The sequence below is a fragment of the Vitis riparia genome, chromosome 6, assembly GCF_004353265.1.
Source record: "Vitis riparia cultivar Riparia Gloire de Montpellier isolate 1030 chromosome 6, EGFV_Vit.rip_1.0, whole genome shotgun sequence".
In the NCBI taxonomy this organism is placed as follows: Eukaryota; Viridiplantae; Streptophyta; class Magnoliopsida; order Vitales; family Vitaceae; genus Vitis; species Vitis riparia.
The window spans coordinates 1,876,518-1,901,680 of NC_048436.1; the positions used below are offsets into that span (position 1 = coordinate 1,876,518).

General features: G+C 26.6%; 1 protein-coding gene across 1 annotated transcript; it reads right to left on the reverse strand.

Annotated features, from left to right (window-relative positions):
* Positions 1-20,601: 20,601 nt before the first annotated feature.
* On the reverse strand, positions 20,602-22,920 carry LOC117916285. The gene is made up of 5 exons (XM_034832239.1): positions 22,267-22,920; positions 21,402-22,035; positions 21,070-21,274; positions 20,811-20,989; positions 20,602-20,718 (listed from the first exon to the last, which is right to left on the reverse strand). The coding sequence occupies exons 1-5, from the start codon at positions 22,918-22,920 to the stop codon at positions 20,612-20,614; spliced, it is 1,779 nt and encodes a 592-aa protein (XP_034688130.1). The 3' UTR covers positions 20,602-20,611.
* Between the last annotated feature and the right edge of the window lie 2,243 nt (positions 22,921-25,163).

The window sequence follows — 25,163 nt, forward strand, 5'->3', positions numbered from 1 at the left end:
CTTCTAAGGATTCAATCAAGTGTTCACGTCATGTCGGTAGAGGAGACATGCCATGAAGCTCCAGACATCTAAATTTGGCATAATTATGACAATTATAGTATTAGGTGGTGTTTGTTTTTTATCTGAATAGAAAAAGTCAAAACATTTGACTTTTCTATTTAGCTAAAAATATCTTATTGATATTAACCAACAGTGAATTTGTTATTAATAAGTTTAGTCTAATTATATTGGTTAATATCAATTAGTTATTTTTAGCTGAATAGAAAAAATAAAATATTTTGACTTTTTTTATTCAGCCAAAAAATAAACATCATCTTAGTTGTGGGTTGCAAGTTGTGATTTGAAATCGATGAGTAGTTCTGGCCCATGAACTTGTGCCCAAATAGTACACTTTAGGTAATAACTCATTTTGATGTTAAAAAGGACTTCGCTCCATATATGGAAAGTGATTAACGTGGAGATGATGATTATTTTGATAGTCAAGAGAGTCGTGATTCACGACAGAATTTGAAGGAGGTGTCAAGTTCTTACTAGGGAAAAGTCCTGCATCCTAGTCATTCATCATATGATCTGGATGAGGTTTGAATTAAGCAAAATAATCCAATTCAAGAAAAGAAAAACTATCCACGGGTTTCACTTTTTCTATCAAAATAATTTCCTAGTACTTCTAAGCCTCCATGTGACATAAAAAAAAAAACTCTTTTCTTTTTTCTTACGTGGCATAAAAATAGTTGGTAACTTGAATTGATTTTTACTTTTTTTGTACAGTTTTTTTTTTTTATTTGAAAATATTTTGATTTATTTTTGTTTAAACAAATTTAGTGTTTAAAATTTATAATATTAATTATTTATTTTATATTGAGTAATATATAAATAGTTACTAAAATTATGAGATTATTCTTTTTAAATTTTGTATATATCAAAATATATTATATAATGCTTTTAAAGTGTAATTTTTGAAACTTTTAGCCTTTTTGTAAGGTTTTATTTTGATTTTTTTTATTTTGATTTTGTTAATTTATATACAAATATTTTGGTTTAAGTTTATTAAAAAATTGGGATTATAAAATTATTATATTAATTATTTATATTTTAAAGTTTAAGTTTTAAAAGCATCATTGATGACTATGATTTTGAATTTAAGTTTTTAATCCTATGACAATAGTCAACTATTATAATTTTAAATTTGAAGTCAAAACCATAATTATCACATTTAGGTTTAAGAATATTTTGTGGTTTTTTTTTAATGGAGAATTATGTAAAAGTACACTTTCCAAAACAAATATATTTTAAGGTGAAAAAAAGAAAGCATAACTTTTATAAATCAATTTTATTGTCATCTATTTAAAAATATTTTTAAATACAAGTACTTTTTTCAGAGTCAAATAATTATTTTCTAAATCAACCTACTAATGGATCATTTTTTTATTGTGAGAACTGATTTGATATCAATAAAATAAGGAATTTTAAAAATTAAAAATATAAAAATTAAAAATAAAAAACTTTAAAGTTAAAAATATAAAAATAAAATATCAACTTTCACTTTTCTAAATAATACCAATATAAAAATATAACAATTTAGATTAGATAAACTCAGTATTAATGATATTAATCAAAATAATAATCAAATTCAAACTATAATAAAAGGAAAATAAGAAATCAATAAAATAGAAGAACAATTCAAAATATCTCTTGATTCAACAGTAAAAACCCCTACAACACTCAATGCAATTTTTAATAATTTTGTAAGTAAAAAAAATTATTATTTAAAACTCTCTTTAGAAGATAAAAATTATCAATTAGCTGGTAGTTATGATGGTAGTAGTTTTTATGAATGGAATATGGATGGAATGAGTGAACATCAAATAATTAATTTACTTCATGAAATGATTGTTTTTTATTTTTAATTTTTTTTTGTTTTAATTATATTTAATTTTTAATTATTTTAGTTTTAATTACATTTTTAATTTTTAAAATTTCTTATTTTATTGTTGATGTCAACTAACAAAATTTTTATTTAATTTTATTAAAAAAAATGAGTGGATTTATATAATTTAAGATATAAAATTATTATTAATTAAGAAATTAGAAAGATTTTATTTATCATGGTGGAGAATTTTTCAAAATGATTTGTATAATGTATTATATAATAAAAAATTATAATATATTTATTTATAAGATACTTTTATTAAATTAAAATGATAAATTAATTTTTTTGATAAATTTATTTAATATTATTAAATAATATAAAAAGTGTATGAATTTTAAAATAGATAAAGATAAAATTGATTTATAAAAATTAAGGATTTTATTTCTATATTTGTATTCTATTTCTTTCCATTTTTTTAACAACTTTTCAAAAATAATTATATAAATACGCATTCTAATAATAACTTATGAAAATTTCAAAATTGCCGTCAACTTTTCTCCTCTAGGGGTTGCGGGCCATTTCTCAAAAGTCAAAACTCATCATAATTATATTTCAAAAAAATAAAAACAAAAATTGACATGTGAGAACCACCCATAATACATGATTTTTCTTTTTCTTTCCTCATTATGCTTGTTAATTTTTATTTTTATTTTTAAGTTTGACATGTAGCCCACATTATTTTTCAATTTTTTTTCCCTCTTTCTTCATTTTAGCTTTTGACTTTTTTTTTTAACATGTTAGTTACCAAGGCTTCATTTTAGCTTTTGACTTTTTTTTAATATGTTAGTTATCAAGGTTTAAAATATTTGGATATACCTCAAAATTCAAAACTCATCATAATTATATTTTTGAATATTTCATCAATTTTTTTTGTGTTTCAATCGATATTTCATGGATATTTCATCAAAAGTTCTTCCATTTTATCATTTATTATTATTAAATAAATAAATTATAATTATTTTAATTTTACATTTCATTTTATTTATTACCAAAAATATAAAAACATAATGTTCTTAATAAGTGTTTTTTATACAATCTATATATTTATTAAATATAAAAAATATAAATATTAAAAAAAGTATACATATATTATTATTTATTTGAAATTATTAAATACATTTAAATTAAAATGCATCATAATTTTAATATTAAATATATTTTAAAATTAAACATGTTATTTTAATATTATTGTAAAATAATATATAATGCAGCTTAATAAATGTATGCTTATAAAATTTATATTTTTTTATTGATGTAGATATATTATTATCAAATATGACAAATTATATATATATATATATATATATATATATATATATATATATAAAACTTTAAAAGATCTAATTTTACTTTTTATATATATATTTTTTTTATAGTTTTTCTTAATATTTTTAGAATTTTCATTAATTTTTACATTATTGATATTTTGTGTTATTCCTCTATTGTCAACCAGTTTGTATTCATCAACTCTCTGCAATCAAGGTATATTTTCAATAAACAATATTTTCAGATTTAAATATCTGTGTTTTTATGCAATAAATTAGACATAATTAGACATTAAATATTTCCTTTTTATGCTTGGAGATTATTAGACAGAATTAATTATTGCGTGTATGAACTGTTGTATGCCTTGGGTGCAAATGGTATCAGAGCCACGTTCTACTTGAGAACTAAGTGGTGTTACGAGTTGGAATAGTAATTAATCACATATTTAGTCTTGACTTAGTTCGGGTTGAATTTCCTGTGAACGGATTAATTAGCCTGTGATAACGGTGTTTAAGGGCAGAAGGAGCGTAAGTCCCGTGTTGATCCGCTTGTGGTGGTCCCTGTTTAAGAAATTATCTAAATTGATTAAGGATAAAATTGTGATTAATTTAGGTGACAATGAGTAATATTATTAGGGAATTAAGTAGAACTAGTTCTTCTAGATCTCTTAGGTCCCATGATAGTTCTGCATTGATAATTTTGCATATGATTTAGAAAGATTTTCATATAAGATAATTAGCTTTATTGCATCATCACCTGCATCATCATCTACATCATTCTATAGTCATCACATAAAATTTAATATTTCAAAATTAGATGAAGAAATGAGTCAAATAGAAAATCAACTAAAAAATATGTCAAACTTTGTTCCGAAAATTCCTCTTTTTTAAAGAGGAGTCTGAGTCAATTATTTTCTCTCATGATGAACCTCCTTTAAACATAAATATCATTAGAAAAAGAAATATTAAAATAAATCCTTTTGTTCCTGAAGTAGAATTGATCAAAACAAATTATTTTTCTCCTGAAAATACTGCAAAAAGAAATTATTTTCAACAACTTCCTCCTCAATTTAGAAATGTTTTAAGAAAACAATATGAAAAATATATGCAACAAGTTAGGATGATTATTTCTTTTTTCCTTTGGTTTTTCAAATATAGGAAACCCCTTAAAAGAATTGCAACATTAACTTCAAGAAAAGCAATAGAAAATTCTCCACATAATAAAAAATTGTTAGAGCAACAAAACTCAAATCCAGAAGAGTCAAGTAAAAAATCAAAAGAAGAGTCAAGTAAAATTCTTCTGCCCCAGGAGAGGTGGAGGAATCAAAGATGGAAGAAAAAACAATAAAAGAAATTAATGAAATACAAAAAATAGAAAATAAAGAAAAAACAAAAACAATAAATGTAATATCTTCAAAAGTAGATAAGCTAATATTTTTTTATGTTGTAGATAAAATTCAAGATGAAGAAACACAAAGAAACTATTTTAAAAAAATTTAAATTTAATTTTTAATGAAGATTCAAATAAAATTCAAATTAAACCTACACAATATTCAATGGATGAAATTTATAATAGATTCAAAAAGACTCAAAGGCCAATAACTATTAAAGACTTGGAAGAAGAAATAAAAGAAATAAAAATTCAAATAAATCAATTAAAATTAGAAAATGAACAAATAAAACTAGAAAACGAAATAATAAAACAAGAAAATGAACAAATTAGAAATGTAATACAATATAAACAAGATTTTGCTAAAACCTCTGATAATCAAGATCCAATAATAATAATACCTAATAAACAAACTCCTATAGAATCATTTATAAATACAATAACAAAAATAGATTTTCAAATATGGTATACAAATATAAAACTCGTAGTAGAAGATTTTGAAATGGAAATAGTAGCATTAATAGACTTAGGAGCTAATATGAATTGTATTCAAGAAGGATTAATTCTTGTTAAATATTATGAACAAACCGGACAAGAACTTTTTGGTGCAAATAAAGGAAAATTAGAAATAGAATTTAAACTTCAAAATGTTCATATATGTCGAAATAATTATTGTTTTAGAACTCAATTTATATTAGTACAAAATATTACTGAACCTTTAATCTTAGAAACCCCTTTTATTACATTACTTTACCCTTTTCAAGTAAATGATGAAGGTGTCAAAATTACAATATTAGAAAACACCATATTTTTCCCTTTTATATATCCATTAACTAAAAAAGAAATACATCAAGTTAAAAGTGATTCAATAAATAAAAGAATTAATTTAATTCAAAGAAAATAAGCTCATATAAATTATCTATCAAAAGAAATTCGATAAAAAAAATAGAGGAACAACTTGTAGAAGAAAAGGTTCAAAAAAGAATAAAAGAAATCCAAGATCTTTTTCAAAAAGAAATTTGTTCTGATATTCCAAATGCTTTTTGGTCTAGAAAGAAACATGAGATAAGTTTACCTTACGTTCAAAGCTTTGATGAATCTAAAATTCCTACAAAGGCTAGACCTATTCAAATGAATGAAAAACTTTTAGAATATTATAAACAAGAAATTTATTCATTATTAAAGAAGAAATTAATCAGACCCTCAAAATCTCCTTGGAGTTGTGTCGCTTTTTATGTACAAAATGTTGTTGAGATAAAAAGAGGAGCACCAAGATTAGTGATTAATTGTAAACCTTTAAATAAGTATTACAATGGATAAGATATCATATTCCTAATAAGCAAGATCTACTCAAAAGACTACATAGTTCTATAATTTATTCAAAATTTGATATGAAATCTAGATTCTGGCAAATTCAAATTTAAGAAGAAGATAGATATAAAACTGCTTTTAGTGTCCCTTTTGGTCATTATGAATGGAACGTCATGCCTTTTGGTCTCAAAAATGCCCCTTCTGAATTTCAAAATATTATGAATGATATTTTCAATCCTCATTTTCAATTTATAATTGTATACATTGATGATGTTTTAGTATTTTACGATTCATTAGAAAAACATTTTATTCATTTAAAGATTTTTTTTAATGTCATTAAAGCAAATGGAATGGCTTGTTCTGCTCTAAAAATGAAATTATTTCAAACAAAGATTAGATTTTTAGGTCATGAAATTTTTCAAGGAAAAACCAAACCTATTCAAAGGTTAATAGAATTTGCTGACAAATTTCCTAATGAAATAAAAGATAAAAAAACAATTGCAAAGATTTCTAGGTTGTTTAAATTATGTTTCTGATTACTTCAAAGATTTGAGAATCATTTGTGAACCCTTATACAAAAGACTTAGAAAAAATGCACCTGCATGGACTGAGCATCATACTAGTTTGGTCAAAGAAATTAAACAAAGAGTCAAACGTTTACCATGCATCAATATCCCTCATCCAAATGCATTGCTCATTGTAGAATCAAATGCATCTAATTTAGGTTATGGAGGCATATTAAAGCAAGAATATAACAATCAAGTGCATATAGTTAGATTTCATTCAGGGATCTGGTTGGGTGCACAAATAAATTATTCAACTGTCAAAAAAGAAGTTTTATCCATAGTTTTATGTATTTCAAAATTTAAAAGTGATTTGATAAATAAAAAATTTCTTTTGAAAATTCATTGCAAAGCTGCAAAAGATATTTTACAAAAAGATGTTAAAAATTTAGTTTCAAAACAAATTTTTGCAAGATGGCAAGCTTTACTTTCAAATTTTGATTTTGAAATTGAATTTATCAAATAAGAGTTAAATTCCCTTCTTGACTTCCTCACTCAGGAGTTTTTGTAGGGTAAGGATCCTTCTCCATCCCAATGGGCACTCCTGTTAGGCCTCAACTTCCTTCATCGTCCAAGAAAACCAAAGCTTCATATGCCATGATTTCAAACTTTTCAAATGTTCGTCCTACTTTTCCTTTACAAACATCAAATTCCTTTCAAGTTTTGAGTCCAGATTTTCCTCCTCTTCAACCTTCAAAAAGTTTTATTCAAGCTTCTAAATCCAGCCCTAACACTATTTCAACATTACATTTTTCTTCTCCTTCTCAGTCTTTTTCCTTTTCTTATAGTCAATATGTCAAAAAACCCAAAACCCTAGAAATTGCTTTCATTGAGCCAGAGTTCAATTATGAAGAGATTCCTAAAATTCTTCTTTACATCTTTCCTCAAGGAGTCAACTTCAATTCAAATGATCATTTGAAAACTTGTCAATTTTATTATTTCATCCTTGTGGACACCGATTTAGTTGAAATTACTCATAACACTGATAAAAACAATCCTCAGATGATTGCTTTTTCCAAATGTCAAATTCTCAGAGTCATGATCATTACTGATTAGAATAAAAAACCCTTCACTTGCAAGGCTTTTAGTCAACCTTTTCATCCCATGAGCTACAATTACATAGACTATATGGATGCTCGGTATAATATGTTTTATTTACAAAGCTACCAGCATTCTTGATTCATCCAATTTTCAAGAAATTGTAATACCAAATTTCCTGCTTGGTTTTAAAAATGGTGGACTTTTTTTGGTCTACTAGACTCCATATTTCCTCCTGAAATTCAAGAAAAATTAAACTTCTACAAGAGCAAGACTTCATCTCAGTCTATCATTTAGCCTAGACTCCTGAATTTCTGTTCGAGATTAAGAATTCCATGGATTCTCTCATGGAATATTATTAAGAAGCAAGACCAACCTCCTCCATTTCCATTATCTCTTTCTAGAGAATTTAGCATCAAATGGTGGGACAAATTCAATCATGATTTTGTCAACAGAAGATTTTGCAAATAATTTCAACAAGGCCAGGATCATCAAATTCAAAAGATTCAACTAGTTCTTCCCAAGGACCGACTCAAGAAGAATTCCTAACTTTGAAAAGCAAATGTCAAACTTCATTAGCAACCACTATTGATTTAGAGTCATATCGTCAAGGACTCATTCAAACCCTCAAACAGTTTGGAGATCAAGAAAATGAAGAAACTGAAAATGCAGTTTTATTAGATGATTCATACGTAGACCCTGAGTTAATCATTTACGGAGAACCTATGGGTCAATCCAGATAAAAGATTTCAAGAATCTTTTGTACATCTGTATCTTTGTAAATTTGTTCCCTTGTGTTTATCCAGTAAAAATAAATAAAAATCAAAAAGTCAAAAATCATGAATAGTAGTGCATAGTAGAATTTGTCTACTTTTGTCTACTACCTTACTTTGCAAGCAACATGGAGAATGAGAAAGCAAAGAGAATTTTTTCTCTTCTCAAGTCTCTGACAAGGAAAAGAAAAAAATATTCTCTCTCTGCAGACTTCAATGCTACAGCTGTCTCTACACGTAATGGATTTCAAAATTTTCAAGATTGAAGATTCAAGATAGATTCAAGTCCAATTTGATCATCTATAAATAGAGTCACATCCCTCTTCATCAGGTAGAGTGAAAAAGAGTGCAAAAGAGGCAGAGCTTGAAGAGGTGAAAAAGAGAGAGCTTGAGATAGTGAGAAATTAAGAGTTTAAAATTTTCTCTCTTGTAATTTTCCTCCTTCAGTCTGTTGTATTCATCAATCTGAGTCATCCATCTGCTATCAACCAGCTTGTATTCATTAACTCTTTGTAATCAAGGTATATTTTCAATAAACAATATTTTCATATTCAAATATCTGTGCTTTTATGTTTAAATTTTTGCAATAAATTAAACAGAATTAGACATTAAATATTTCCGTTTTTATGCTTGGAGATCATTAGACAGAATTGATTATTGCGTATATGAACTATTGCATGTCCTGGATGCAAATGGTATCAGAGCCACGTTCTACTTGAGAACTGAGTGGTGTTACGAGTTGGAATAGGACATACAACAATTCATGCAAGCAATAATTAATTTTGTCTAATGAACTCTAAGCATAAAAACGGAAATATTTAATAATGTAAATATTTAATGTCTAATTCTATCTAATTTATTGCAGAAATTTAAACATAAAAACATAGATATTTGAAACTGAAAATTTTGTTTATTGAAAATATACCTTGATTACAGAGAGTTGATGAATACAAGTTGGTTGACAGTAGAGGGATGACTCAGATTGATGAATACAACAGACTAAAGAAGGAAAATTACAAGAGAGGAAATTTTTTGAACTTTCAATTTCTCACTATCTCAAGCTCTCTATTTTTCACCTCTTCCAGCTCTTTTGCCTCTTTTGCACTCTTTTCAAGAGAAAAATAATTTGCTTTGATCAATTCTACTTCAGGAACAAAAGGATTTCTTTTAATATTTTTTTTTCTAATGATATTTATGTTTAAAGGAGATTCACCATGAGAGAAAATAATTGACTCAGACTCTTCTTTAAAAAGAGGAATTTCCGGAACAAAGTTTAACATATTTTTTAGTTGATTTTCTATTTGATTCATTTCTTCATCTAATTTTGAAATATTAAATTTTATGTGATGACTATAGAATGATGCAGATGATGTAGAAAAAATTCAAATTTTAGTATCTCTTTTGAAGAATAAAACAAATATCTAATGTTTTTGTCTTTATCATATCAAAATTGAAAATATACTGAGTTTATGAGAGACACATAATTTCGAATAATGATATTAAAAGGAGATTTTGAATATTTTGAAATCACATTTATTGATTTATATGAGCATACACAAATACCATCACATTATTTTTTATTATCTGATTCTTCTTCTAGACTTGACTCTTCACTTGATATTTCTTGTGTTATTAGTATTTGATTATCTTCTTCCGAGTCATAATTTTCACTTGATTCTTCATTTTCTTTATCAATCATTAATCCTATCATTAAATTTTTAAGTTTATCACTTATTTCTAATGAATTGATCTTGTTTTCTAATTGGCAATCTCTAGAGTAATGTCCTACTTTTCCACATTTATAACATGTGGGTGTTTTCTTTTTTAAAGTTGTTTTATTTGAAGATTTTGATTTATTAGGAGTAGATTTTACAAACTTCTTTTGAAATTTTGACTTTGTGTATGGTTTTTTACCTTTTATTTTATTTTGTTTGTTTTTTCTTTTTGAAGGAACAACTATTGTATCATAACCATAATATGAACAAAATTTTCCTAATTCTTTTTTACTGTCTTGTTTTTCTTTTTTCATTTGACTCTTTAATTTGAGATATGTACAAAGAGCTAAACCTTCATTATTGACAAAAGTAATTAGTTCTCCATATGTTAATGACTCATAAGGAATTCTACCATTATGAATATTTCTTATTCTTTGTCTAACCTTTTCTGCAAATAAAGTGGGTAAACCAGATATAAATTTTTCTTTCCAATAATGACTTCCACAATCATGTCTTGTCATAACTTTGACCAAAAACATATCTTTATACCACTTGAAATCTTGAAGTGTTAGGCATCTAAGATTATTAAGGATTTCAGAAGTTCTTTCTTGAAAATAAATTGGATCTCCTATAAAATGTTTTGTTATTGCAAATATTAATGTATTAACAACATCTTCTTCATAAGATTGGACTAATGTTCCTTCTTCTTTGACTATTGTCTTTTTTTGCATTTAATATGTATTCTCTGTCATTTTGACTCAAATAATGATCCCACCAACCTTTAAGTAAACTAGTGAATCCTATTACTAAGGCGCAAGCAGCATGAAAGTCAGAATTACTAGTCTTGATTCTATAAGCATAACAGTCATCATCATTTCATGAAGTAAATTAATTATTTGATGTTCACTCATTCCATCTATATTTCATTCATAAAAACTACTACCATCATAACTAGCAGCTAATTGATAATTTCTTTCTTCTAATTGAACATCAGGAAAATAGGGTTTTGAATAATAATTTTTTCTACTTACAAAATTATTAGAAATTGCATTAATTATTGCAGGGGGGTTTTCTATTGAATCAGGAGACATTTTGAATTGTTCTTCTATTTTATTTATTTATGATTTTCCTTTTGTTATAGTTTGAATTTGATTCTTATTTTGATTAATACCATTAATATTGAGTTTATCTAATCTAATTTGTATTTCTTTTAACATTGTTTCTATTGGTGTGACTAATTGAATATTTGATTCAAATCTTCATTGAGAATTAAATTTTTTAGATTTTTTAAATAGTTTCTTTGTGTTTCTTCATCTTGAATTTTATCTTCAACATCAAAAAATATTTGCTTATCTACTTTTGAAGACATTTATTGTTTTTGTTTTTTCTTTATTTTCTATTTTTTGTATTTCATTAATTTCTTTTATTGTTTTTTCTTCTATCTTTGATTCCTCTACCTCTCCCAGGGTAGAAGAAAACAAAATTTGATTAAATTTTGTTTTACTTGACTCTTTTTTTGATTTTTTACTTGACTCTTCTGGATTTGAGTTTTGTTGTTCTAACAATTTTTTATTATGTGGAGAATTTTCTATTGCTTTTCTTGAAGTTAATGTTGCAATTCTTTTAAGGGGTTTCCTATATTTGAAAAACCAAAGGAAAAAAGGAATAGTTATCCTAACTTGTTGCATATATTTTTCATATTGTTTTCTTAAAGCATTTCTAACTTGAGGAGGAAGTTGTTGAAAATAACTTCTTTTTGCAGTATTTTCAGGAGAAAAATAATTTGCTTTGATCAATTCCACTTCAGAAACAAAATGATTTCTTTTAATATTTCTTTTTCTAGTGATATTTATGTTTAAAGGAGATTCATCATGAAAAAAAATAATTGACTCAAGACTCTTCTTTAAAAAGAGGAATTTCCAAAACAAAGTTTAACATATTTTTTAGTTGATTTTCTATTTGATTTATTTCTTCATCTAATTTTGAAATATTAAATTTTATTTGATGACTATAGAATGATGCAGATAATGATGCAGTTGATGATGCAGGTGATGATGCAGCTAATGATGCAGGTGATGATGCAATAAAGCTAATTATCTTATATGAAGATCTTTTTAAATCATATGCAAAATTATTTAATGCCGATGTAGAACTATCATGGGACCTAAGAGATCTGGAAGAACTAGTTCTACTTAATTCCCTAATAATATTACTCATTGTCACATAAAATAATCACAATTTTATATATATATCGATTTTTTTTTTTTATAAAAAAAAAACTTTAAAAGATCTATTTTTACTTTATATATATATATATATATATATATATATATATATATATATATATATATATATATATATATATATATATATTAGAGTTTTTCTTAATATTTTTAGAATTTTCATTAATTTTTACGTTATTTATATTTTGTGTTAAAATATGCGCCAATATATTTTCAATATATCCAATATGCTAATATATCTTTGATATATCCGTTGGTGAAATCAAAGTACCTATATATCCATAATTATTGATATTTTCATACTGATTAGTTACACATTTTATGAAATCTTTTAATTTTTTTTTTTTCACTCTTTCATCTTTTCCTTTTAATTATTTATGAACACTTTAAATATAAAATAATAATAATAATAATTAATGAGAAAAAATATAAAAGTAAATACATAATAGATAAATTTAGCTTTTTACTTATGGATCAAACTTGACCACAATTTTTAATTAAAGAAAATAAAAACTTGGTTATGATTCTAATATTTTTATTTGTTAAAATTTTGAATATATAAAATAAAAAATAGAATATATTTTCCATAAAAAATTATATTTAATTATTTATATTAATTTTATTAAAAATTAAAATTTTTGTATACTAAAAATTCCGATAGATGCAACTCTTGGAAGAAAAAGGTTACCACTCTTTTATGAAAAAATTACACTAAATGAGTTAAGAGTACTCTTCTTTGCGGAAAACTTCTTCTAATTAAGGATTCAACCAAGTGTTCACTGTTGAGGCCTCGTATTCCCAATGATCCACGTAGTTGCCAAATGGATGGACGTACGATCTCAACTGTGATTCCTGATTTAGTCGCTCCTGCAAAAGGCGTCCGGACAGGGTGTCCGGACACACCCTCCGATGGTTTTGTCAGCCATGAAAAGAGAGATAAAAGCAGTTGGCACAGTTGGCCTTTTACTAGGTATTGAAAGGCTTACCTTCTTCTTTGCGCGAAGGTTTGTATATATAGTTCTTTGGAAATTCTCTCTCCTCCATAAATGATGGAAGGCTTTTTGGTTTACCATGATGCCACTAGGTGGTGGCAGGGACATCCTCATCCTATGAACGGCTGTCAGAGATCGTGAGAAGTGACTTGCTGTCACTTCTGTCTTTTCACTCTGTAGGCACTGGGATATGATTTGTGACAGGATGTCAGAATGACGTAGTGAGGCATGCTTGGCTTGGCTAGTGATCCGGATGAACATATCCAGGTAGAATATGAAAGGTCGCCGGATGAGTAATGGCGGTGGTCCGGATAGGATGTTTTGCGAGTCCCGTGTGCTTCTTTATTTCAGGGGTCCGGATAGGAAAGCGCGCCACGTGTACTTTTGGGGAAATTCGGATGTGGATACTCCGGATAGGATCATGTGCCATGTATCGTCAGGGGACGCGTGCCACGTGTCATCAGGGATGGGTCCCTACATTCACGTCATGTCCGTAGAGGAGACATGCCCATGAAGCTCTGGATAATTATGACAATTATAGTCTTAGTCGTGGGTTGCAAGTTGTGATCTGAAATCGGTGGGTGGTTCTGGCCCATGAACTTGTGCCCAAATAGTACACTTTAGGTAATAACTCATTTTGATGTTAAAAACCACGTCGCTCCATATATGGAAAATGATTAACGTGGAGATGAGGATTATTTTGATAGTCAAGAGAGTCGTGATTCACAACATAATTTGAAGGAGGTCTCAGGTTCTTACTGGGAACAAGGATAAAAATATCGGTAATCATGAATATATCGATATTTCGATTTTACGGATATATCGGTAGATATTTTGAAAAAAAATATCGATAGACTTAAAATTGTTAAAAAAATCATGAAAATATAAGGAAAATCTTATAATAATATAATTAGAAGTATAACAGACATTTTAAAGTTATTTTATTGAAAAAATTGATATATGTATAACATAATTTATCATATTTGATAATAATAACGTATGCATCGATAAAAATATGAATTTTATAAATGTACATTTCTTATTAAATTATATCTAATATTATAATATTTGATTATAATATGTCTAATTTTAAAATATATATTAATATTAAAATTATGATCCATTTAATTTAATTGTTATTAATGATATTAAAAACATTATGAAGAAAATTATATAATTTTAAAATTTTTGGTAATCAATTAAAAGAAAATTTTGCATTTCATTATAAAATAATTATAATTAATTTTCTCTTTGAAATATTCTTTTAATATTTTCTTTATATAATGAGTTTAAGTATATATAAATTTAGTGCACAATATATAACAAGGACAAGTTTTCCCGGATGGTAAGTGGAGTGTATCACAAACCTTACGTTTGACTTCCGTTAACCCACGTTGACCATGCGATATATCGCGTTTGATTTTCGTTAGTCCGCGTTGATCATGCGATATATCAAGAAAAATCGTTGATTTATTTCTCCATGAAATGTCATGTCGATACCCTGTGATACACGAAATATAACATTTTCCTCCTTGCTCATCCATCATTTGATCTGGATGAGGTTTGAATTAAGCAAAATAATCCAATTCAAGAAAAGAAAAACAATCCACGGGTTTCACTTTTTCTATCAAAATAATTTCCTAGTACTTCTAAACCTCCATGTGACATAAAAAATAAAAAAATAAACTCTTTCTTTTTTCTTACGTGGCATAAAAATAGTTGGTAACTTGAATTGATTTTTTCTTTTTTTTTGTAAAGGTTTTTTATTTTATTTGAAAATATTTTGATTTATTTTTGTTTAAACAAATTTAGTGTTTAAATAATATTAATTATTTATTTTATTTTTAGTAATATATAAATAGTTACTAAAATTATGAGATTATTCTTTTTAAATTTTGTATATATCAAAATATATTATATAATGCTTTTTAAGTGTAATTTTTGAAACTTTTAGCCTTTTTGTAAGGTTTTGTTTTGACCTTTTTTTCATAATTTTGATTTTGTTAAATTTATATACAAATATTTTGGTTTAATTTTATTAAAAAATTGGGATTATAAAATTATTATATTAATTATTTATATTTTAAAGTTTAAGTTTTAAAAGCATCATTGATGACTATGATTTTGAATTTAAGTTTTTAATCCTATAACAATAGTCAACTATTATAAATTTAAATTTGAAGTCAAAACCATAATTATCACATTTAGGTTTAAGAATTGGGAATCTATTTTGTGATTATTTTTTTTTTTTAATGGAGAATGATGTAAAAGTACACTTTTCAAAACAAATAAATTTTTCAAGGAGAAAAAAAGAAAGTGTAACTTTTATAAATCAATTTTATTGTCATTTATTTAAAAATATTTTAAAATATAGATGCTTTTTCAGATAAATATTTTCTAAATTAACCTTTTATTTGTTAGGTTAATAACACTAACCGATCATTTTTTTTATTTTTATTGTGAGAACTGATTTGATATAATAAAATAAGGAATTTTAAAAATTAAAAAATTAAAAACTTAAAAGCTAAAAATATAAAAATAAAATATTAACTTTCACTTTTCTAATACTAATATAAAAATATAGATTTAAGAAAGAGTTGAAAATGCAATAGAAGTCAAAATTTTATTTTTAAAATTTTTTAAGTATTTTTGTTTTAAATTGTATTTAATTTTTATTTTTTTTTGTTTTAATTATTTTAGGTTTAATTATATTTTTAATTTTAAAAAATTCTTATTTTATTGTTGATGTCAACTAACAAAATTTTTATTTAATTTTATTAAAAAAAAATGAGTGGATTTATATAATATAAGATATAAAATTATTATTAATTAGAAAGATTTTATTTATCATTTGAAGATGGTGGAGAATTTTTCAAAATAATTTGTATCACATGTTATATAATAAAAAGAAATTATAATATATTTATTTATAAGATACTTTTATTAAATTAAAATGATAAATTAATTTTTTGATAAATTTAATTAATATTATTAAATAATATGAAAAGTGTATGTATTTTAAAATATTTTAAAATAGATAAAAATAAAATTGATTTATAAAAATTAAGGATTTTATTTTTATGTTTGTTTTCATATTAATGAGTCAAAACTTATCTTTCCATTTTTTTAACAGCTTTTCAAAAATAATTATATAAACACGCATTCTAATAATAACTTATGAAAATTTCAAAATTGCCGTCAACTTTTCTCCTCTAGGGCTTGCGGGCAATTTATCAAAAGTCAAAACTCATCATAATTATATTTCAAAAAAAAAAAAAAACAAAAATTTGACATGTGAGAATTTTTCTTTTTCTTTCCTCGTTATGCTTGTTATTTATTTTTATTTTTTAAGTTTGACATGTAGCCCACATTATTTTTCAAATTTCTTTTCCTCTTTCTTCATTTTAGCTTTTGACTTTTTTTTAATATATTAGTTACCAAGGTTTAAAATATCTGGATATACCTCCAATATATCCAATATCAATCAACTAATATTTTTGAATATTTTACCAATATTTCATTGATAGTGTTTCAATAGATATTTCACTAATATTTCATCAAAATTCTTCCATTTTATCATTTATTATTATTAAATAAATAAATTATAATTATTTTAATTTTACATTTCATTTTATTTATTACCAAAAATATAAAAACATAATGTTCTTAATAAGTGTTTTTTTTATATATAATCTATATATTTATTAAATATAAATATTAAAAAAAGTATACATATATTATTATTTATTTGATATCATTGAATACATTTAAATTAAAATGCATCATAATTTTAATATTAAATATATTTTAAAATTAAACATGTTATTTTAAGATTATTGTAAAATAATATATAATGCAGCTTAATAAATGTATGCTTATAAAATTTATATTTTTTTATTATATAGATATATTCTTATCAAATATGATAAATTATATATATCATTTTTTTTTTAAAAATAACTTTAAAATATCTATTTTTACTTTATATATATATATATATATATATATATATATTAGAGTTTTTAATATTTTTAGAATTTTCATTAATTTTTTCATTATTGATATTTTATGTCAAAATATCCATTAATATCTTTTCAATATATCCGATATGCTAATATATCTTTGATATATCCGTTAGTAAAATCAAAGTACTGATACATCCATGATTATTGATATTTTCATACTGATTAGTTACACATTTTATGAAATCTTTTAATTATTTTTTTTTCACTCTTTCATCTTTTCCTTTTAATCATTTATGAACATTTTAAATATAAAATAATAATAATAATAATAATAATAGTAATAATAATAATAATAATTAATGAGAAAAATATAAAAATAAATACATAATAAATAAATTTAGCTTTTTACTTATGAATCAAACTTGACCACGATTTTTAATTAAAATAAAAACTTGTTTATGATTCTAATATTTTTATTTGTTAACATTTTGAATATATAAAATAAAAAAAGAATATATTTTTCATAAAAAATTATATTTAGTTATTTATATTAATTTTATCTTATTTTTATTAAAATTTTTGTATACTAAAATTCCGATAGACATAACTCTTGGAAAAAAAAAGGTACCACTCTTTTATGAGAAAATAACACTAAATGAGTTAAGGGTACTCTTCTTTAGTGGTATTCTTAACACACTCCAATGTTACCATTTTTTTTTTTTTTTTATAAAAAAAAGTTACATTTTTTGATAAAAAAAAAAAAAAAAGAGTAGTGGTACCCTCTTTTCAAAAGTTGCTGTGATTTGTATGTAATTTCAATATGCAAAAATTTTAATTTTTAATAAAATTAAGAAAAAAATTAATATAAATAATTAAATATAATTTTTTAATAAAAATATATATTTTATTCTTTATTTTATATATTCAAAATTTTAACAAAGAAAAATATTAGAACATAACTAAGTTTTGATCTTCTTTATTTAAAAATATTAAATATTTTAACTAAAAAAAAGTTAAAAGCATAATCAAGTTAAATTCATAAGTAAAAAGTTAAAATTATAATCACTATTCCAATTTTCACATAAAAATTAATTTTTTTAAAAAAAATTACAAATAATATGAAAATGTAATAAGATTTATAAAATTAATAAGTGTTTTTTAGTAGGAATATAGAAAAACTTATATCTTAAATCTTGAAATTTAGTTATTATGTATTTATTTTTATATTCAATTTATTCTTATTAATTATTTATTATATGTTATTATTTTATGTTTAAAATGTTCTTAAATAATTAAAATCATATGAGGAGATGAAATTGTAAAAAAAGAAAAAATTGAAATTAAAAACATTTGATGAAGTCAACATATTAAAAAAAAGGCAAAAAAAAAATTGAAGGCATTATGAAGAAGAAAATAAAAAAGAAAAAGAAAAAAATTATGTGAAATAATTGATTGCTGCATGTTAATTTTTTTCAAATAAAAATATAATTATAATGGGTTTTGAGTTGTCGTATCAAATTAAAAGAAAATAATTAAAATTTTACCGCGGTCGGCGACAGAAAGAGAAGAGAATTAGACTATGATATTGACACGTGATTTTTACTATTGGTAATGGAATGCATGTTTTATTTTTGAAAGTCAAATGTTCAAACTTTCTAATTCAAAAGTCCATTACATTAAAATGACGTGGTCGGCGGACAAATAACAAGAAAGAGGAGACTAGGGTTGGTAACTATTTTCAACAACAATTTTCTATTTTTTAAAATAAAAAAATAAAAAAATATATTTAGTAATCATAAATTATCTTCTATTTTTTGTTTTTTTTTTCAAAAAATAAAGTGTTTTCAGAAAACTTCTTTTAGTTGTTTTCATTTATTTTTGACAGCTCTTTTAAAGAATAATTATACAAACATATATAATAATTAAAAATAAAATTATGAAGATAAAAAAATATTTTTTAAAATATTAAAAATAGGTTCTAAACAATTTTAGATTCTCATACACACTTTTATTTTATAAAACATAATAAAATAATTTTCAAATATTATTCTTAAAAACTATTTTTTCAAAATTATTTTCAAAAACAGTTACGAAACAAGGCCTAGAAGACCATTCTCACCTCCGAAGCTACCTTGCCACGTTTATTTTTTAAAAAATAAAATATGATTGTGGACCCCGCATTTCGGCTCATGCGTTTCCCACTCGATGGCAAGCTCGATTTTTATTTTTGAAAAATTGATTCATTTATTTGGTTGAAAAAAAAATTGACTTGGAGTCGCCACCTATTTTTGTTTTATTTTTAAAGGGTAAACAAAATAAGAAAGAAAACCCTAAGTGTGACTCCTTATTTTGGAAAAGGTGGTCTGCGAAAAACCGGATCGGGTTCGGGGATCAGGTTACTTATCAGGAAGGTACGGTAAAAACCATAGCACCCTTCTAAGTTCCTAAAAACGGGTCTCTACTAATAAAATGGAGCAATCATGGCAATTAATTAATCGAGCATGGATACTGAAGGAATATCACTCAAAACAAAATAATTGAATGAATAGGAGAGACAAATAATGTACCTGAGTGATGAACTGGTTTACTTCAACGAAAACAAATGTTAGCAATTAAACACAAAATAATCGTGTGTGTATCATAGAATAGTGTAAATCAATCACATATAGCAATCAAATCAATCAATCCTCCAATCGATCATGAAATCACGCGTGTAGGGCCCCCACCAAAGCCCAATCTATCTTGCACAAATTAATCCCACAAATTCCATTAATATGGAATTATGAAAATTACATTCATGCTTATGTAAAGTCGAGAGGAACAGAAGATTATTTGAAACCCGAATGGAATTAAAACAGTTGGAGAGAAAACTAGATTTTCTTGAAATTTATTTGAAAATTGCAATGTTTTAAAAACCGGACCGGTCATTAAACCGGAAAAGTTACCGGTTCACAATTCAATGGTCGGACCGTCGGTCGAACCGCTATCGAACCGTTATCGAACCGGTGACGTCATAAATATATATTTTATTATTTTATATAATATAAAAAATTAACAAATTAATACATTCTATGTAAATTTTGACAGCATCTACTTTGTTTATTGAGTAACTTGAGTTTTGTCACAAAATTTTTTACCTGTAGAAGTCATCAATTATCATATATGATATTTATAACACAATATAAGATTTTATACATTCATAATGTCAATAAACTCAATATTTATCAAATAATCAAACCATTACTATCCTATAATAACCAAATTATCACAGAGTTGTTAACTTAACACATTGTCCATAACAAATAATATAAATGTCAACCATAGGTCCACAACACTTAAATAATTACTCAAAATAAAAACATAACATGTCAATGTTTGAATATTCATGAAGATTTTTGCATACTAATAAATATAAAATTCATGTCTTCATTCATTTGGGAAATTGGAATATGGAGATTGAAAATGAGCATTTGGAAAACCAAAATTCTCCACATCAAGCCCTTCTCTAGCCATGTCACCACCATCCTCATCATCTACAAAAATATTGAATATATATCAACAAGAAATCATTTTTGAAGAAAGTATATAATTATTGAACTTTTATAAGTTTAAATATTTTACTAACCAATGTGAGAACTTGAACCTTCTACTTCATTTATTAGAATTGACCCTTCTTCATATAGAAGATTTTCCAATTCTTCAACATCTAGCTCTGCTGGCTGATCGTCATCAACTACCCAAAAATCGGTCTCATCAATGCATGCATAGTCAATGGGATCATAGATTCTTTTCTTGTTATAAAACCTAAAAAAGAAAAACATATAATTATTCATAATTGTGAATAGAAGAATTTGAATTCAAAACAACTAAGAAAACATTTATACCGATTTTTTAGCCGCAAATTGTAATGAACATATACAAGATCATTAAGCCTTTGATGTTCCAATCTATTCCTTCTTTTGGTATGTATACATTCAAAGACACTCCAATTCCTCTCACATCCAGAAGACGATGCGGTTTGGCTTAATATTTGAATGGCCAACTTTTGTAAATGTGATGCACTGTATCCATGTAGCCTCCACCATTCATCTAGTTACCATTTCACATTAAAAATAAGAAAAAAATAAAACACATTAGCAAGTTTAAAATATTAAATAGTAAGTAGGTAATTAATAAAAAAGAACAAACACACTAATAAATGAAAATAATATTTTACCAGGTTGAAGTACTTCACGTGAAGAATAAGTAAGGTCTCTTCCAAAACTTTTCAATCGATCACGAAATAACCTCATTTCATTCATTGTTTCAATCTTGTCTTTCAAAACTTTGTGATCAATAACATCCATAACACCTCCAATAACATTTGGCTTATTACAAAAGTTTTCCTGATCATATTGGAAACATGGATTCAACCAATAAGCTGCTGAATGAATGCTTTTCTTTAGTTGTTGATCCCAATGTTGCTTTATGATCTCTGTATAAGGCTTGTATAGTCTTTCGCTGTAGTTAAACAATTTCTTAATGCCCAAACGAACCCTATACATGCCTTCATACACATATCCCATTGAAGGCCTCTCATCACAATCAACAATACGCAATAAACGCATTAGTGGAGACATAAAATTCACAACAATCAAACAATCATTCCAAAATCTATTATCCAAGATGATGGAAACTGCAACTTGGCTTTTATAATCCTTTGAATATCTAGAGTCCACAAAGAACTTACTAGTTACCAAAGCTTGCAAGTCATGTTTATGATCATGAAGACTCTTGAGTGCAATGAAAGTAGTAGCAAAGTGAGTTGCACCAGGTCGCAGAATCTTTATCCATCCTTCCCTTTTTCTCAACTAACTTAACAAAGCAACATGATTATACACAAAAATTGTCACCTTTGATGCACGTCTTACAAGTTCAGCAACATGGTCCATCTTACCAATATCCTTAAAGATCAAATTAAGACAATGAGCTGCACAAGGTGACCAATTAATGTGTTTATGCTTATGAGAAATCAATCTCCTCGAGGCCACATAATTTGTTGCATTATCAGTCACTACATGAACTAAATTGAGTGGACCTACCCATTCAATCACCTCATCAAATAACTGAAACAAATTAGTTGCATCCTTGACAATGTCCGAAGCATCAACAGATTTCACAAACAATATTCCTTTAAGACAATACACAAGGAAGTTGATGAGTGTTCTTTGTCTGTTATCTGTCCAACCATCACCCATTATTGTACACCCAACTTTTGCCCAAATTGCACTATAAGAGTCCACAAGTAACTGAACTTCCTTCTTAGCATCCTTTAAAAGATTAATCCGCAACTGATAGTAATTTGGACCCTTATATCCAGGACCAATTGCAGATATAGCATCCAACATTGGCTTGAAGTAGAAGGAATTCACAGCATTAGTAGGAATGCATGCATCATAAAAGAATCTCCCAACCGCCATATCCGCTCTCCAAGTAGCTTCTTTCCCAGCTAGCACACTCCTCGTGGAAGGTTGAGCTCCTTGTGTATTTCTTGGTGCAAAATACTTATCAATTGTTGATTTTTTCCTTTTTCCACTACTAGCTTCCATAGGACTTTGCATTTCTTGAACCTCTTCTTCACCTTCTGCCATATCCCCTTCAAATTGTGACACATTAGGACCATAAGGATTTATATATTCATCTGCTTCTTTGGTTGCTTTCTTAGCATTCACAAACTCTTGCAAAGATTTTTCCATGCGAAATCTGACATCAGGTGGAACCGATTTACATGGACCAATATCTTCACTTCAGCAAGATGTAGTTTCATTCTATGAATACCTCCACCTTTTGTAATCTTTTTACAATACAAACAAATAAGAGCTCTTCTTCCATTTCCATATCTTTATTTAGAAACATGCTCCCATGCAGGATCGATCTTACTTCTACTTAATTGAGAATGGGTAGTTGAATCTTGACCAGAGGATGGAGTCAAGTTTGATGCCATTTTTTATTTCCCTATCAAATTAAAAACAAAAATCCCACATCAATCTAGAGAATGAAGGTCATCAACAATTTAATGATTTATAATCAAGTCATCAACAATTTACAATCACATATCACATATTAATGATAGTAAAAAATACACTTTTTCACCTATGATTCCTTAGATAATCATAGTACATAGTACATGAATAAGATGGAGAGCTAATGATATTTGGGGGGAGTTGGCATGGGGAATCTAAGATGGGCCTTTACATAAAGTGGTGTTTGGCAGCACAGGGGACCACTGTTTTGCTTTCAACTTCATTTATGCATGGGTGTGATGGGTACATCATTTACCAACCAAACAGAGCTCCCAATTTCAAAAACATTTATATTATATACATTTGAATGAAATTTTCATAGATTTCATGTGAAGGCTTTGAATGGAAAATAAAAAAGGGGAATGAGGAATGGAAAAGTGGACCAATTTCATGATCTGGTGGGTGGATCATATCCACTGACTTTGATTGCCCTATTCCCATGATAAAAAATAAAATACATAGAATTTTATAACACAAACAAAAGTAGGTTGATAAGAAAATATGTTGACAGTACAGTTTCAGAAACCATTTTTGCAAATATTTTGCTTCTAGAAAATATTGATAACATTTGCAATTGACTGACAACATTTCAAAAGAATGAATTATTTCTACACCTTCCCATTCAGCAGCAGAAACCAACTCCAATTAATGATCCAACAACATCATATTTTCGTTTCAATGAACTCATTTTTTCCTATTAAAATTCATTTGAAATTTCTTTTTAAATATTCATTTTTCCTCTTCTTTTAGGCACACATGCAAAAGATTTGGTGGTAGCCTCAATTATTTATACGTTTTCCCTTTTTAAATTGCTTTCTTTCTTGATGTTTCAAATCATTCATGAGCTGTGAATGAGCTGTGACTCCAAGAATATAATTCCATTTTTTTTTCTCTTTATCCTTTTCCCACACAATTTCTTTTTTCTTGTTTACTTTTTCCTTGAAAACATGGCAAAAGCGAGCGATCAAACAGTCAAATTCGAACCAAAGTCCACCCCCAAAACTCAATCAATTGCCAAAAAGGTCAAAATAGTGAATTATTTCCCTTTTTTTTCAAAAGAAAGAGAAGAAAAAACAAAGATTGTGTTGTGCATTAGGGAAAACAAAAATTGAGAGATAATAATGAAAGCAAGATACAATAATAATTATAACAACAATTTCGTGATTGAATAACAAACACAACCATCACTCTCTCTTCTTTTTCCATGTATAGAACAGCACAAACACATTACAGAAAATAAAATAAAATAAAATAAAATGGAGAAAAAATGGAGATGAATAGGAAACTAACTTCTGCAGCGAGTAATGGTGCTGCAACCACGGTTGTACGGATTTGCTTGCACACCAAGCTGACAATTGTAGTAAGAAGCGCCACGTCGAGAGCACGACACACTGTTCCTCTGAAGCGGCCGGAGGTGCTGCTGTGGGCGTCACGAGCTGCCGGCGGTGCTGTGGGCGTCACGAGGCTCCGGCAGTGCTGTTGTGGCCCTGTGGGCGTCGTGAGCTGCAGCGGGGCTGCTGTGGGGGTTGCGGCTGTCGTCGCGGTTGCCATGGGCGTCGCGGCTGCCAGGGAACCTGTTGTCTTGTGGGTGTTGTAGCTAACGACGGCCCAAGGAGGAAGGGTTGGAGGCTGCTGGGTTTAATTTTGCTTATATAAGGAACAAAAAACGACGTCGTTTGATGCTTTAAAAAAAAAAAAATTAAATTCATTGAACCAACTGGTTCCCTCAGAACCGGTTGATTCATCTGGTTCACCGATTGGACCGCCGGTTCAAGCGGTCCAATCCCGGTTTGATCTCCATCCGGTCTAGTGACTAGACTGAACCGAAACCGTGACCGGCCGACAGTCCAACCGGTCGGACCGACCGGTCCGGTCCGATTTTTAAAACCATGGAAAATTGGAGTCTTGGGAATTGA